At 60.0% G+C, this 505-nt stretch overlaps 1 protein-coding gene across 1 annotated transcript in view; it reads left to right on the forward strand.

The window, feature by feature from the left end:
* Positions 1-505, forward strand: part of ARHGEF33 (Rho guanine nucleotide exchange factor 33) — a 57,526-nt gene that overhangs the window by 43,084 nt on the left and 13,937 nt on the right. Inside the window, exon 14 of the mRNA XM_006151382.3 lies at positions 290-503. Within this exon, the coding sequence (XP_006151444.1) occupies positions 290-503 (214 nt within the window). The remainder of the gene's footprint in view (positions 1-289; positions 504-505) is intronic.

A 505-nucleotide genomic window follows, 5' to 3' on the forward strand; every position in this document is an offset into this window, starting at 1 on the left:
AGGAGGTGCCAGGAACACTGACGAGAGAAGGGGAGGGGAGTGAGGGGCCACCAGCTCAGCAGGTCTTTTCGGGCATCTGCTTTACTGGCCACCATTTCTACTCTCCCTCGTGGGGAGAGGGGTGCCCAGGAACCCCTTAGCTGGAGAGTCTACGGAGCTTGGCAGGTAGCACTCAGGCCCTGGGAGGGATGGAGAGTCGGATTTGGCTGGATGTGCGGGCTACCAGAGTAAGTAGGTCTGCACTAACAAACCATCAACACACCTCTTTTGTATTGTTTCCCCTTTAAAGACACTTGATGCCCCCAGTGAAGAAAAGCCAGCAGCAGCAGGGCTTGATGGAGAGCATGCAGCCCGGGAAGCCCAGTGACTGGGAGATGGAGGGCAGAAAGCACGAGCGGCCCGAGAGCCTCCTGGCGCCGGCGCAGTTCTGTACGGCAGAGCAGGACGTGAAGGCGCTGGCCGGGCCGCTCCAGTCCATCCCGGAGATGGACTTCGAGCCCTCTCC

The sequence above is a fragment of the Tupaia chinensis genome, unplaced genomic scaffold, assembly GCF_000334495.1.
Source record: "Tupaia chinensis unplaced genomic scaffold, TupChi_1.0 Scaffold000317_1, whole genome shotgun sequence".
NCBI lineage: Eukaryota > Metazoa > Chordata > Mammalia > Scandentia > Tupaiidae > Tupaia > Tupaia belangeri.